Source organism: Oncorhynchus clarkii, chromosome 18, assembly GCF_045791955.1.
Source record: "Oncorhynchus clarkii lewisi isolate Uvic-CL-2024 chromosome 18, UVic_Ocla_1.0, whole genome shotgun sequence".
NCBI classification, from domain to species: Eukaryota; Metazoa; Chordata; class Actinopteri; order Salmoniformes; family Salmonidae; genus Oncorhynchus; species Oncorhynchus clarkii.
In genome coordinates, this window is record NC_092164.1 from 17,944,198 (window position 1) to 17,955,438 (window position 11,241).

The 11,241-nt window shown below is 44.7% G+C and overlaps 1 protein-coding gene across 1 annotated transcript; it reads left to right on the plus strand.

The window, feature by feature from the left end:
* Window positions 1–6,392: 6,392 nt before the first annotated feature.
* Window positions 6,393–10,257, plus strand: LOC139372497 (otolith matrix protein 1). The gene is made up of 10 exons (XM_071112223.1): window positions 6,393–6,508; window positions 6,693–6,829; window positions 7,052–7,154; window positions 7,239–7,317; window positions 8,695–8,801; window positions 8,903–9,077; window positions 9,316–9,383; window positions 9,546–9,730; window positions 9,904–10,063; window positions 10,143–10,257. The coding sequence occupies exons 1-10, from the start codon at window positions 6,430–6,432 to the stop codon at window positions 10,151–10,153; spliced, it is 1,104 nt and encodes a 367-aa protein (XP_070968324.1). The 5' UTR covers window positions 6,393–6,429; the 3' UTR covers window positions 10,154–10,257.
* The last annotated feature ends 984 nt before the right edge of the window (window positions 10,258–11,241 follow it).

The window sequence follows — 11,241 nt, forward strand, 5'->3', positions numbered from 1 at the left end:
CTCGTCCTTCCCCTTCTGTGTTTTTTTTTTTTTGAATTTTTACCCCTTTTTCTCCCCAATTTCGTAGTATCCAATTGTTGTAGTAGCTACTATCTTGTCTCATCGCTACAACTCCCGTACGGGCTCGGGAGAGACGAAGGTTGAAAGTCATGCGTCCTCCGATACACAACCAACCAAGCCGCTGCTTCTTTAACACAGCGCACATCCAACCCGGAAGCCAGCCGCACCAATGCGCCGGAGGAAACACCGTGCACCTGGCCACCTTGGCTAGCGTACACTGCGCCCAGCCCGCCACAGGAGTCGCTGGTGCGCGATGAGACAAGGACACCCCTACCGACCAAGCCCTCCCTAACCCGGGCGACGCTAGGCCAATTGTGCATCGCCCCACGGACCTCCCCTCTTCTCCACTCTGGATCAGTGGAGAAGCAGTATTGCGTAACCTTCCCTTTTGCCTGGAATGCTTGAACCTTCGCCATAATGCTTAGATCCAGCCTGCATGGATGAGATCTGACAATGGTCAATCACACCTATCATAAACTCTGGGATGAAGTTCCCCCTAGGTACAGATCTAGGATCAGCGTTCCCTCCCCGATCATAATCATTAGTTGGAATAATGCAAAACTCACCCAAGAACATATTTTAAAGGCAACACCCTACTCCCATATCACAAGTCTAGGGGTGTTAACCTCTGTCCAACGGCTAAACTCCAAACCTGACCTCCCCTCATCGCCTACGACTGCAATGCACTACCCTCCCTTCCCAAAATATGCACCCATTCACTCCCTGTCTGCTCTACACTACAGCTGCAGCAATTGTTCTAGAAGTGCTCTGATAGATTCTGATTATATTACAAGTGTGTGTTTTTTACCACATAGTTCTGTACCTATTGACAAACAAACTGTACTGAGACATGAGATCACTGCAGTTGCAGACTTCTCACAGTCTCCTGCAACATCGATTGAACTGAACTGCTACACGTTGAATCTTATCTGATCAAATGTTTGTTTTTTATCGGAACGTCCTTATGGCTTTAGTAATTTTCCACTGAGTATGACGTGTCTCTTGTACACGTACTGCTTAACTGAGCTGTGTGTATATAAGTCTGAGCCTCATAAAGTGCATCATATATGAAGAGGTATCGTTTCAGAAGGAGGGGTGCTGTAGGTCTGCTTGTGTTGCTGTTCTGTCTGTCTGGGACATGGACTCAGGAGGAGAGTGGAGGGGTCAGAGAGAGTGACATCACTCAAAAGGGTCACAGTGCAGGGAGAGAGGGCCAAATGACTTGCGCTTCAGAGACAACCAACGAACAGATGACCACCTCACCTGACATATGGATGGAGCTGAGAGACATAGTGCACAACCTGGGAACCATTGTAGTGGAGCAGAGCGAGAAGCTGAGGAACATGGAGGTTAGAGCGACAGCCAGTGAGCCAAAGGAGCAGAGAAACAGTGACCGATCTTAGGGTGGAGCTGATGCTCACCAAGAATAAAGTGGAGAAAGAGAATGCAGGTCATTTAAGCTTATTATTTATTGCTTTACAGTCAAGAGTCAACTAAAGTTACATTTGATTGTCAGTGAGAGTGGAAATAATGAACATTTAACATTCTGGCTGGACATTTATTTCAGTTTAGATTGTAAGGCACTTATGTACTTAGGCCTTATTACGCCAAGAGGCACATAAGGCCTCAACGATGTCCCACCATATTTCCTGTCCTGGGATTTTTCAGACCCCTCTTTTCACAAGCAAAGTCAACATGAACTGTTTCATATTTCTATCATTCTAGACCTGACAGCTGGATTGAGTGGCAGTAAGATATCACCCATTGGGGACAGAGAGACAGCCAGTGAGGCTGAGAATGCAGGTAATAAGTGAGAGTGATTTACTGGTTGTTTAAAAAGGGACAGTTCACCTAAATGACAGAAATACTTGAATATGTACTTGTAATAATTCTATGGAATATGTGGTGTCTTGCAGGTATGTTTACATAATGTATATTATAAGTGCTACTGTACTTAACCTTACTGTTCATAGGAAGTGCATTATACATAAGAGTAGTCATGACTTTTTAATGATTGTTCAGCCCTGGAGACCAGACTGAGTGCTAGTGAGAGCCAGGTGGAGGAGCTGAAGAGGGCAACTGCAGGTAAAACAGATGATTGCCTTGATAGGATTACTATTGCAACAACACATCATCAGTAGGGTAAAACTAACCTGTCTCACGACGGTCTAAACCCAGCTCACGTTCCCTATTAGTGGGTGAACAATCCAACGCTTGGTGAATTCTGCTTCACAATGATAGGAAGAGCCGACATCGAAGGATCTCAAACATACCCACGTCTAGCAAAACATTAGCTTGTCACTCTGAGAGCCACAGTTGCGTCTTCAATCTTAGGGTGACATCACAGTTCAGTTTAAACTCTACAACACACACACACAATTGAAAATGTAACAGTTGATTCGCCTGCTTCGTTCAGTTTTGAATCTATCCAAACGCCACAAAGCTTCTCCACTCTCGCCCAGTTTGGCTGTATTCAGCTCCCCCCTACTCCCAGATAGTTCACATCTGCCACAGTAGAAGAGTTCTGTCATGTGGTGACATCACTCTCCCTGAGATCTCACTCAAAGCTCCAACCATTATCATTATGCTGTTTCACTCCTAACACTGATTCATACATAGACGCTTATTAACGTTTAACTTTTACCAGAGGGCGTAACGCAGCTTTCACTGCGGACTTGAGAATACTAGAAGTACAGTATGTTATATTTCCTGTGTTCGCAGACAGGCCAAAGGTGGCCTTCTCTGCTGGTTTGACTGATTCAGGAACTGTTGGACCCTTTGTTGCTGAAACCAGACTGGTATACACTAAAATCTTCGCAAGGTCTTCAACCCAGCTACAGGTAGTCTACTTTCACTGATCTCTGGCCTGATTTCAAACCAACACTGTCCCTTTTTGAACGTCCCTTGAAAATGTGATGTGTATTTGTCGCTCTTTAGTCTTGCGTGGTCATCCTTCCAAATCCTCCTTCATAGGCCTGGGCATCTGAGGCCAGTCGCTCTTATGGCCGTTAGGCTAGGAGGTTAAGTAACCTGGTACTTACTGTCGCTACAAAGTTATAACTTTTCTTGTTTAGCTAACGGGCGTCAATGGCATTCTGTTGATTTGTGTGATTTTGTTGCATGCCAAAAGAGAACATGCGAAACAGAAAGTGTTGATTCCTCTTTACTCCTCTGATACAGGTGTCTTCACAGGACCAGTGAGAGGACTCTACTACATTAGCTTCCCTGCCATGAGTGTCCAGACCTCGTTTTACTTTTATGCATGCAGGTATAAGAATGGACAGAAAATCATGTATAGTCAGGGATATAATGCTGTCTGGGGAATGGACTCAGGAGGAGAGTGGAGGGTGTTCTGTCTGTCTGGGGAATGGACTCATGAGGAGAGTGGAAGGTGTTCTGTCTGTCTGGGGAATGGACTCAGGAGGAGAGTGGAGGGTGTTCTGTCTGGGGAATTGACTCAAGAGGAGAGTGGAGGGTGTTCTGTCTGTCTGGGGAATGGACTCAAGAGGAGAGTGGAGGGTGTTCTGTCTGGGGAATGGACTCAGGAGGAGAGTGGAGGGTGTTCTGTCTGTCTGGGGAATGGACTCAAGAGGAGAGTGGAGGGTGTTCTGTCTGTCTGGGGAATGGACTCAAGAGGAGAGTGGAGGGTGTTCTGTCTGGGGAATGGACTCAGGAGGAGAGTGGAAGGTGTTCTGTCTGTCTGGGGAATGGACTCAAGAGGAGAGTGGAGGGTGTTCTGTCTGTCTGGGGAATGGACTCATGGGGAGAGTGGAGGGGGCAGAGAGAATGACATCACTCAACGGACAGGGGAACAGAATATGGTGAGTGAATTTCAGATAGAGACCCAAAGAACTGAAGCTACAGGCACGACAGGCAAACGCACGACCACACCACCTGATGTCTGGGCTGAGCTGAGAGCGCTGAGAGACATGGTGGTTGAACAGAGAGTGGAGCTGTGGAATTTGGGGGCCAGACTGCAAGCCAGTGAAAGTGAGAATGCAGGTTGTGCAGAAAAGCTTATTCTTGAATTAGCGGGTGAATCAATATGATTATTAAAGTTGCTTTGGATTGACTGCCAGTGAGAGTGAAAATGCTAATATGATCATATGTATCAGTTCACGTTCTACAGTGGATTGGTCATTTAATGTGTCTCTCAGTTTTAACTGTGAGGTAAGCAGTGTTTCTGCTGATATCATTCTAGTGCCAGTGAGAGGGAGGTGGAGGAGCTAAATACCAAGAATACTGGCAATGTATTTTATTTAATATGACAGAACATGCCTTTATAGAAAGCAATGAAATACACGTTGAGTACAAATGTAAAGAAAGATGCTGTATGTAGATTTTAGTTGAAATAAAAATCGGTATTTTTTTGGCCCCCACAAATTGGAATAGTGTATATTGTTCCTCATTGTATCATAGAATGAAAATGAAGGGCAAGGAGGAGGAGGTAAAGAGAGGTGAAACATTGTTCCCATGTTGTTCAATTATGGTATTGGAGAATTTCTCTTCACTTTCAAAAAACACCTCATTAGAAACTAAGTAGGTTTAATAAGTAAAGATCTTTTCTAAATCAGAATTTCTGCGTGTTTTCAGTGACTTGTCCTAAATAAGTATACTTTCTCTCCTGTGTTCACAAGACGGACCGAAGGTGGCCTTCTATGCGGCTTTGACTGATTCCGGAGCAGTAGGACCCTTCAGTTCTGAAACCAATCTGATCTACATCAAAGTCTTCACCAATATAGGCAATGCCTTACCGCCAACATACAGGTAGCCAACTTTTACTAAACGTACTGCCCAATATCAAACCGACCCCTGGCCTCAACCACTAGGCCCTTTATAGAGGCTTTGACATTAGACTGTTGATCAATATGGACTGCATCCATATCAATTGTGCTATTTTACTTGTATATGCCCATGTTTGCATTAGGGCCGCCTCCCTCCATTAAGCTCAACTGCAGCTTTGACTGACATTTTCCTCATCTTAGCTCATCCCCACTAGCTACAACCAAAAGATCTTGTGGCCACAATTTAAAAGGTTGTTCCCTTCTTGCCCTGTGCTTCAGGTGCCTTCACAGCACCGGGGAGAGGAGTCTACTACTTCAGCTACACTGCCTCTGATCATCGAAATAACTTTTTTTAATGACATTTTTTCAGTCAGATAAACACTCCAAACAGCCTACCCGACCGCTCTGAGGCGTCCGCATGGTCCTAAAGCACACTGTTTCCTCGTTTTGTATCACATTCCAATGATAAAACTTGGGGGGACAAAAATGCAATTTCAGACTATGCCGTCCCCAGTGAAAGTTGCACCCCTGAATGCAATAGTTAAAGCGGTTTGGGTAGCAAACACATCATTTTATGGTACTGTTGTTTCTACTGGCCTATTCCAAGATTTTAACAGACATTATGTACGTGTGTCTGTGCCTGTATGTGTACCTGCCTGCTTGTGAGCTGAGACCCAGAGAGAGCGGTAGAGGTATCAGATAGCCAATACGTTTTCCTTGACTGGCTACTGTACACCTGAACAATACACAGCCTGTTATGGCGGCTAGGCTACATCTTTAATCTCAGCCCAGGCAGAGCGGGACCCAGGGAGTATCCACTCTCCCTGGCAAAGCCTCCCACCAGACTTCCACACAGAGACACTCTGTCTGCATCACTCTTTTAATTAGAGAGATTGCTGGGCTATGCCAGGTGTACTGGAGTGGGTACGCCAAGCTAAGTAGCCAACCTGCCTCCCCTTCCCCCCCCTATCCCCATCCTCTACTACGCTCCCTTTCCTCTCCCTCCTCTCTCTCTTTTCCCTCGCCCTCTCCATCAACTCCCATTCCTTCCTCTACCTCTCCTCCATCTCTTCACCTTCTCTTCTCCCTGCCCTCTCTCTCTCTCTCTCTCTCTCTCTCCATCAACTCCCCTCCTCTACATCTCTCTATCCTCTCTCTTTCCCTTCCTCTCCCCTCCCCATCTCTTCCCCCATCTCCTTCCATCTCTCTCTCTCCCCTCCTCTCACTTTCTAAAGCTAACGGGATAGCTGTCTAACGTTTCTCTTTCAATTATCAGGAGATTATCGACCAGGGGTTAGAATTTTTGGAATGGAGGAGAATAATGAAATGTTTTCTTCTTACCCCCCCCCCCCCCCCCCCCCCCTTCCCCCACCCCCTTCCCCCACCCCTCTCTCCGCTTGAGGGTTCCTCAGGACAAGGGTATAAGAGGGGGTCGATGTGAAAGCATTTTTTTCCCATAAAACCTCAGGTTACTGGTTTCTCCACTGTAGCATTCAGTTGGAGTGTGTCTTGTGTGTGAGGGGAGATTTCGTCTTCACAGTGTGTGTTTGAGAGGGAGAAGATTTCTCCGATTTTGTCAGTCGACATGGATCGTCTGGACAGAAGGCTGGCCGTGACTCTTCTCCTCTTCTCATTCATCTCGTTCTCCACTCAGAAAACCTCAAGTAAGTCTGGGACTCTTTAGGTCAGATGTATTCTGTGTTTTCACCTTGGTTACGGTGAACCTCATCATAATGTGAAAGCTATTGAGAATTTCTGTAGCATTTGCAACAGGTGCATAGGTGCAATGCTTGTACCTGTTTTCCTCCAGTGGGAATACAGTTGAAAACAGTTCCTTGTCTTTCCCAGTCTCCTGGTGTGTAGTGTCGGAGGCAGAGGAGCAGAAGTGTCTGGATCTGGCTGGGAGTGCTACAGCCCGGAATATCAGAGGAACGCTGCTGTGCGTCCGTGGCCAGAGTCCCACAGACTGCATGGAGAAGATCAAGGTGTGTGGCAAAACAGCCTTATGGCTTCAGAAATCCTGGTTGGATGATTCCACGGAATTACAAGAGAATAAGCAGGAAATCTGGGAACCCTCCAACCAGGATTTCTGGAAAGTTACCCGAGTTGTGCAACCTTAAAACAACCTGTAGAGAAAGTGTAGTTGAATTGTGCAACAATGATTTTATTGCTTCTTTAAATCAGTAATATGACCTATGTCTGTTCAGAATGGTACAGCGGATGCAGCAGCCATGTTTGCTGATGACATCTACACAGCCGGCTGGTGCTTTGGACTAGAACTGGCTGCTGGAGAGTCTTACAATGGAGTGGGTGAGTGAGGAGGGGGGAGATGGGGAGAAGGAAACCGTATGTAAAAGTTGAACCTGTCTTACCTTATCCTGTCTGCTCTCTCAGATGGTATCAGCTACTATGTTGTAGCTCTGGCTCGTCGCTCCTCCAGTGACCTGTCCCTGTTGGAGATGCATGAACGCAGGTGAGAACAGATAGACAAATTGATTGATTGTTTGTTCCATTTTTTAAATTGTATTTATTAGGATCCGTATTTAGCTGCTGCCAAGGCAGTGGCTGCTCTTCCTGGGGTCCAAACAGGAAACGCAACACAACAAATAAAATACATAGTATACATAACACTACAATACTTAATACAATATACAATGCATAAAACAATACTTAATACAACACATAATACATTATAAAATACGTAATTCAACACTTAACACAACACTTAATGCAATACAAAATAAAATACTTAATGCAATAGATAATGCAATACTTAATGCAATGCATATTACAATACGGAGCGGGAGGTAGCCTAGTGGTTAGAGCGTAACCGGAAGGTTGCAAGATCGAATCCCAGAGCTGACAAGGTAAAAATCTGTTGTTCTGCCCCTGAACAAGGCAGTTAACCCACCGTTCCTAGGCCGTCATTGAAAATAAGAATTTGTTCTTAACTGACTTGCCTAGTTAAATAAAGGAAAAAATAAATAAAATATACAATACTTAATACAACACATAATATAATACTTAATACAATATACTATATAATACAATACTTAAAACAACACATAATAAATAATACAATTTGCCATACATAATACAATACATAATACAAGATGTAATATATAAACATTTCTGTGTCTCTTCACAGTCCCTGTCGTGCCGTAAGGTGTCTTATTTTTTAAACTGGTCTTCTAAGCAGAGTTCCTCTGTCTAGTGTATTTTATTTTTATTGGCCAGTCTGAGATACAGCTTTTTCTTTGCCACTCTGCCTAAGGCCAGCATCCCGGAGTCGCCTCTTCTGTTGACGTTGGCGTAAATAAGAATTTGTTCTTAACTGACTTGCCTAGTTAAATAAAATAAAAATATATATTTTTAAATATTCCATTAAAAATCAGCCGTTTCCAGCTACAATAGTCATTTATAGCATTAACAATGTCTACAGTGATCAATTTGATGTTATTTTAATGGACAAAAAAAATAAATTTCTTGCAACAACAAGGACATTTCTAAGTGATCCCAAACTTTTGAACGGTAGTTTTCTGTAAAATAACATTGTATTTGGTCAAACACGATTGTTTGATTGGTCGGCTGTTTGAACCATTAAAGGGTAGTTTGCTATTCTTGGATAGCGGAATGACCCTTTCCTTCCCCCAGGCCTGAGGGCACACACTGTCTTCTAAGGCTTAAATTGAAGCTGTGGCAAAGGGGAGTCCAGCTTCAGCAATTTACCATCCAGGTTGTCGGTACCATGTGGCTTGTTCTTATAGACAGAGAAAAAAACGTTGCCTCTTCCACACCAACTTTGCGATTTGAATGATTGACTCATTGATTGATTGATTGGATATTGCAGCTCCTGTCACCCAGGGATCCGTACCACGGTGGGCTGGACTGTTCCTATTGGCTTCCTGGTCAACACCTCACAGATCAGTGTCGATGAACAATGCAACTTTCCTAAAGGTGAGACCTGTGTGTGTGTGTCTGACCCTGACTCGGTGTGTGTGGTGTGTATGTGGCCCTGACTCTGTGTGTATTGTTGGTGTTATTGTGTGTCCTTCCAGCGGTGGGGGACTTCTTTGGCTACAGCTGTGTACCAGGAGTAAAGGACAGAGAACACGACCCCAGAGGAAGCAACCCTAAGAACCTGTGTGAAGCCTGCATAGGAGACGACAACGAGAGACATATATGTGTTAACAATCACCGAGAGAGACACTATGGAGAGGCTGGGGCACTGAGGTAGGGAGGAGAGGAGCTGTTTCTCCTACTTGAAAGTTTCTCAAACCAATCCATGGGGACCCCTAACCATCCCACATATTTGATATATTCCAACACCAGTCTACAAATTGAACTACTCAACGAATCACCAAGGCCTTGATTAGTTGAATCGGGTAGAATTGCTGTGGATCCCAGAGGACTGGTTTGAGAAACAGCGTCTTATTTAACTAGCTGTGTTTGACTTGAGTCTTTCTTCCAGGTGTGTGGCTGAGAATTTGGGCGATGTGGCATTTGTCAAACACACCACCATTTTTGACAACATGGATGGTGAGAGTCTGATCTAAATCTAACCAAAGACCAACATTCAGAATGTCTCCTCTCTTAGCAAACTTCCGCATTTCTCGCTCGAGACACTAGGTGTCAGTATTCCATAGTTTCTCTGATCAGCCTCCTCCACATCACTTCACCAATTCTTCTACTCTACCCTAGGCAACAATATGGAATCATGGGCCATGGACCTGGAACTGGAGGACCTGAAGCTGCTGTGCCCGGATGGCAGCGAGGCCGGGCCGTTTGACCATGAGACGTGTCACCTGGCTGTGGTACCAGCTAACGCTGTGGTGGTACGCCTAGAGGACAAGTGTAGAGTCTGGAAATACCTGGAACGCTTACAGGTGTGTGTGTGTGTGTGTGTGTGTGTGTGTGTGTGTGTGTGTGTGTGTGTGTGTGTGTGTGTGTGTGTGTGTGTGTGTGTGTGTGTGTGTGTGTGTGTGTGTGTGTGTGTGTGTGTGTGTGTGTGCGCATTTAAAATGTTTGACATCTCACCCCCTCTCTTCTCTCTCTATAGAATGCGTTTGGGAACACCACCATGTTCAGCTCAGTGGGCTACACCCAATCAGATCTCCTGTTTTCTGACTCCACCCACCACCTGCTCAGGGTTGTGGGTAGTTACACTTCCTGGTTGGGTCCCTCATACACCACGGTCCTGCAGGCCTTCGAGTGTGAAAGTAAGAGAGTGGAGAGAGAGTGGAGAGAGAGAGAGACAGTATGGTTTCATTCTCTCATGTCTTGTGTTTCTTCCCACAGGTTTGTGCTGATCCTTCTAGAAAGAAATCAACCAGCATCCTCTCCATCTCTACCCTCACTATCTCTCCACCTCTTTCTTTCCCTCCCTCCATATCGTATCCTCCCTCCCTCCCTCCCTCCCTCCCGTGTGATGATATGGTAGATATTCGGAGTGTTTCTTTGCTCCCACACAGTTCCAGTAGTCACTTATCCTCCTATAAAAAATATCAATGTCATTAACTCACTGAATCACAATCTCTGTGTGTGTGTGTCTGTGTGTGTCTGTGTGTGTGTGTGTGTGTGTGTGTGTGTGTGTGTGTGTGTGTGTGTGCACCCATGGTTCACTGCGTTCCCACGGTTGGTATAGCAGACCACCATGCTAGTCACTCTACACCTGACAGAGAGGGGATTACAGCTATAAATCGCCACCAGACACTGATCTAAGGTCAGGTTAATGTTTTGGTGGTTAATGTTCCATTTTGGGAAGGTAAGCTGATCCTAGATCTGTGCTAAAATAGGACCTTCTACCCAGAGCAGTAATCCATGACACTCTATACACAGCAATTCAAAACAAATGCCGACTCACACTGCATTAAACCATGTATTCAGAGCGTTTTGATTGACCTTGAAGGTGCTGAAATATTGGTGATAATACGTGTGATAAGATGTTTGAAGCCACTGAAATTATGTTTGTACTGTAAATTACTGCCACCATTGAATGAACAGGAATCACAATTTTTTTCTATCATTTCTTCTGGAGAATGTTCTCTCTATCAAAACAATTCCTTATGACCTCTATATTTTGTTAATGTTGTACCTGTATTGTAACTCACTCTACGGAGGTATATTGGTGCTGTGACACTACAGTATTTTCTGTCTGTCTTCAGGATTTAAATTGTTCTAAAGAGACCTGTGTGTAAATACTCTTCACCTGCTTGTATTTGTAGTTCTGCAACCTCTTTAAATATATTAAAGAAATGATGACAAAATGCTGTCAAAGGCGTCTTTGCTTTGGAAGAAGTGGATTCTAGGCGCCGTTATAGGGGGGTAACACACACACACACACACCTAAGCCTTTAGCCTACTTACACTGCTGACGGCTGAAATTAGAGCTGATTTG